At 47.7% G+C, this 4,453-nt stretch overlaps 1 protein-coding gene across 1 annotated transcript; it reads left to right on the top strand.

Moving 5' to 3' along the window:
- Positions 1 to 2,873: 2,873 nt before the first annotated feature.
- On the top strand, positions 2,874 to 3,593 carry LOC130113004 (paraneoplastic antigen Ma1 homolog). Its single transcript, XM_056280523.1, has one exon. The coding sequence runs from the start codon at positions 2,874 to 2,876 to the stop codon at positions 3,591 to 3,593; it is 720 nt and encodes a 239-aa protein (XP_056136498.1).
- The last annotated feature ends 860 nt before the right edge of the window (positions 3,594 to 4,453 follow it).

Here is a 4,453-nt window from a genome sequence, read left to right as displayed (position 1 = left end):
CACAGTCCTGTCCATGTCAGCAGACACCAGCACAGTCCCGCTAACGTCTCCGGTCTCTAGGTCATTCTCCTGCCCGTCTACCAGAGCTGCTCCTCCCTTCAGTCCTGGTCGCCCTCCAGATCAATTGCATCTATCAGTTCAGTCCTCAGGCCATCCACGTGAGATCCCTGGTCCCATTCATATGCCCCCAGACCACTTGGTCCTGAAGCCCTCCCCCAGATCCCCTCCACCCACCCTGCTTGGTGCTCCTGGTCTGTTCATTCAGGATGTCTGGAATCCATTCCTTAAGGCAGGGGGGATCCTGTCATGGTTGTGTGGTCTGGGTGTCCAAGGCTCACCTGTTCCCCATTCCCTGATTAGCATGCCATTTCTGTTCCTGCCCTGCCTTGCTTTTCCCCATTTCGCTGATGGGCTCCCCAACAGTTACATTCCCTCAGGTTGCCCCGACTCTTTGTCAGATGGGGAGAATTCTGTTCCACTATTAGCAGAGGAGTAAAGTTAGGGGATGTCTGGTCCATGTTAAAGCAAATGAGTGGGAAAAGGAAGTCAGTTAAAATCCCAGCATTGGTTGATGGGGAGAGGCTGCCAGTGTCTGAGAAAGATGGTGGATGTGTTGGGTAGGGCACGGCATTTGCTGCAGTACATAGTGGTGAGCACCTTGGATGATTTCCATAGGCAGCAGAGGAAACGTGCACTCAGAGAGAATGAGAATATGAGGGAGAGGATGAAATGTCAACTCTGGATGTAGAGTTTACAATGTCGGAACTTTAAATAGCCTTACAAGACACTGGATATACAGCACCAGGACAAGAACAGTTATGTCATGCCATGTTCTGGCAGCTGCCAGTGGAAACTTTCAAGTTAGTGCTGAAAATTCTTAATAAAATCTGGAGGGAGGGAGTGCCTCCGAATTGCTGGAAAAGGGCAGTCATATTACCATTTGTAGCCCAGTGCTTAATTGAGCTACTGTATGAAGCTACAATAAATAAGATAAATAAATAAGTTACAGTTCATCTGATAAATAAGCTATATTCTCTTCATGGTTATATACACTGCTATTTACAATGGTTACAAGTTGAGTGTATCAGTTATACAGTAAGCCCTAATGCCAGTTCGCTCATGGGCCTTGTTTATTTCAAGTGTTTACAGTATGGTTGCTGCCCATTGCTAATCTTTTCCTCTATCTGGATGAATATGTCATTCATCCCTTTTCTTTGTTTTCATTGGTCACTGTTTACTGTAACTAGCCAACCCGTATGTATGCTGAGATAAGGGGCGGGACATAGAAGTTTGACATCGGTGATTTGAGGTAAAGCTGTCAGAAAGCTAGACGACGAAGACGAATGAACCGAAGCTTCCCTGTGTTGTAACGTTAGCTGTTTGTACACAACGTTGGGTCAACGGATTGTGACTCCTGTGGACTCGTGTGTACTTATAGGATATCCCAGAGGTAAATACATGTTTCTGGAACTATTGTGTAAAACTGTGACTACTCGTTGTGGTGAGCCTAGCCGCTAGGCTAGCTACCGATTCATTCATATTCACGTTAGCTAACGAGTGTTGCTAACGCTAGCTAAGTGACAAGTTGCTGCTAGGTTAAAACGAGCTGGTATTTGGACTTGGTCATTTCTAAAATCTATGCTGTTGATTCAGGATCGACAGTCGTGGTGTGTGGACCAGCGAAGGAAAGCTCTTCGGGTGGACAACAACGGAGACCGTTTCTCTTCTTGGTGCCTGTGACTGTTCGTGTTGCTGTGTGTGTGAGGATTCTTCGCGCCATTCGTCGCCTCTACTTCTCCGACCTGCGCTCACGGTGGAGCGCCTGTCGCCATTCCCCCCCCCCCCATCTCTGCCTCTCTTCAGCTCTCTTCTCTTCTCCCAGCCTGCTTTGGCTACTCATCACCCTGGCCCGGGTTCCGTGAGTACCGGTACCCATCCCAAGTCTGCACGTGCTTTTATTTATGCTTGGTCGGTCAGTAAACAAGCGAAGTGGCCCGGACAGTTTTTAGGCCAGCGTTCACTTTCAACAACAACAGGCCCGCAACGGTAACCACGGTGACGGACTGTTACAGTGTGTGAGTGTGTGTGTGAATGGGCCGGCCATTTTCTTTTATTTGTGATACATGTACATATTGATTGTACATTGAGTTGACTTGATTTTGGGAATTACTTTGATTATTGATTAGAATTGGAATAGGCTTGTAGCCTATTTGTTTAATTGGATTTTGTATATTGTAAATTATTGTGATCTTTCTATTATTATGTTCATTCACTAATTAATACAAATACACTTTCTTTATTAACCTTTGTGTGGTTAATAAATATTCGCCATTGGTATTTGTATTTACAGCAAAAGTGTTGCGTCCTTAATTAAATAGATAAGATCCTAAAATATAATTACATTAAAGGTACACATGGTATATTAAAGGTACACATGGTATATTAAAGGTACATAAGGAAGTTATTCTAACCACTTCCTCTAGTTGATGGAGGCACTAAGCGTCAAATTTACATAGTTTATCACTTCAGGTAATAGCGACAAGTATTCATTAGAAGAACTCAGGCCCCGCCCACATGGGAGGGGTTACAAAATGGAGGCACCACTGGGATCTAGAGTGGTTTCCAAACAAAACTAAATAGTCAACTCAGTGAAGAAGAAAGCCAAAAGTAGTTTAACCCCAGTTAAAGTGACGCAACACATAGAAAAAGCCAAAACTATGTTTGTAAACAAGCTAAAGAACTGGTGTAGAGGAGAGGCAGTAGATGAGAGACACGCGCTACTGACTGTTGTCCCAGGCAACCCAGAAATAACCAAAATAGTAGAGGTCCTACAGACTATTAAGTGCCTGGGACGCGTGCGCGTTAGAGGTAGGATGTTAAGTGATACATCAAACGACCTCCTAGTGCTCTGTGAGTGCAGCGGAACAGTAACCGATTCAAATGTTCCCCCCGAAATCCCCCCAGAAGAGGGAGTGAAAGCATGGCCAATCTACATTGTGCCTGAGGAGCGAGACGTAAATGACGAGTTCAACGCTAAACTGCACGCGCTGCTCCAAGCCGAGGGCAAGTCAATGGGAGATATGAGGGCCCTATTCCCCGAACCAGAGCCAGCCCCCTCTTCCGTGGAGTCCATCATCCGTGCTGTTGGTGACCTGCTAGACAAAACATCAAAGCCCCCGTCAGAGAGTGGAGGATACCGACGCCTGCGCACCTTCTCCGGTACTGTGCCCACCCCAGCAGGGGAAGAGCCGTTCGACCACTGGATAGAGCAGGCCTACCTGATGGTGGAGGAGAGTGACTGTGCGCCCAAAGAGAAGCGGAGAAGAATAATGGAAAGTCTAAAGGGGCAGGCACTGGAAGTAGTGAGGGCTGTGCGCTTATCCGAACCCGACATCACTCCAGAAAAATGCTTGGAAGCTCTGGAAAGTGCGTTTGGACTAGCAGAGTCAGGAGATGATCTCTACTTCGCGTTCAGACTGCAGCGCCAACAATCTGGAGAGAAGCTGTCCGATTTCCTAAGGCGACTGGAGCGCACTCTGTCCAAAGTGGTGCAACGAGGCGGCCTCCCGGCCAGCAACATGGATCAAGCTTGAGTGGAGCAACTGCTTAAAGGAGCAGTGGATGCTGACCTGATGATGATCCAGCTGTGGCTGAGGGAACGGAGGGATAACCCGCCCACGTTCCTGGACCTGCTGCGAGAGATCCACAAAGAAGAGGAGTATGAAGCCTCCAGAGCTAAGCTAACTCAGTCGACAGTGCGCAGAGTCCACGCCCAATCGCAACCCGACAACAAACTGTCAGAGATCCAAAGCCTGAGAGCAGAGATAAAGGAAATGAAATCAATGTTCGCTGCACTGGCTACAGATCCTCACCAATTCAAAGAAGGAAGGGGAGAGAAACCAGCACCAGTCACAGAGGCTAGGCATGATCCTGAAGTTGTCGCTTTGAGGAAGCAGGTGCAACACCTGACACAGAAAATGAACTTAAAACAGTTCCATGTCCACTGCAACCCAATCGACTGTGATGGCGGTCGGCAGCACTCCCACTGTTCCAAACACCCCTACCAGACCAGCCGCCGACTCCAAGGAGTACATATACTACCGTTGTGGAGAGAGTGGACATGTTGCAGCAAGGTGCAAAAACCCTGAGAACCAGAGCAAAGTCATCCAGAAGCTAATTGGAGCTCTAAAGAACGCCCAGAGTAACAACTCAGAGTCTTCCCATCCTGCTGCTAGAGCTAACGTGAACGTCAACAGCAAGAAGAGCGAAATAGGCCACTTTAAGTCACCTGACCTGCCAGAAGGTTTAATAGGGCCCCCAGCCATGGAGCCGTTAAAGGTCAATGGGCACATGTGTGACGCGCTGTTAGACAGTGGCTCACGAGTAAGCATAATCTTTGAGTCCTGGTATAAGCGTCACCTGTCAGATGTACCCATCAACCCTGTGAGCAGAC

Source organism: Lampris incognitus, chromosome 5 (genome assembly GCF_029633865.1).
Source record: "Lampris incognitus isolate fLamInc1 chromosome 5, fLamInc1.hap2, whole genome shotgun sequence".
NCBI classification, from domain to species: Eukaryota; Metazoa; Chordata; class Actinopteri; order Lampriformes; family Lampridae; genus Lampris; species Lampris incognitus.
Note: the sequence above shows the minus strand (reverse complement) of the source record. Positions and strands in the feature narration are given on the sequence as shown.

Bases quoted from the DNA above. Each gene is read 5' to 3' on its own strand.
- LOC130113004 (XM_056280523.1), top strand. From the start codon at position 2,874: ATGTTAAGTGATACATCAAACGACCTCCTAGTGCTCTGTGAGTGCAGC.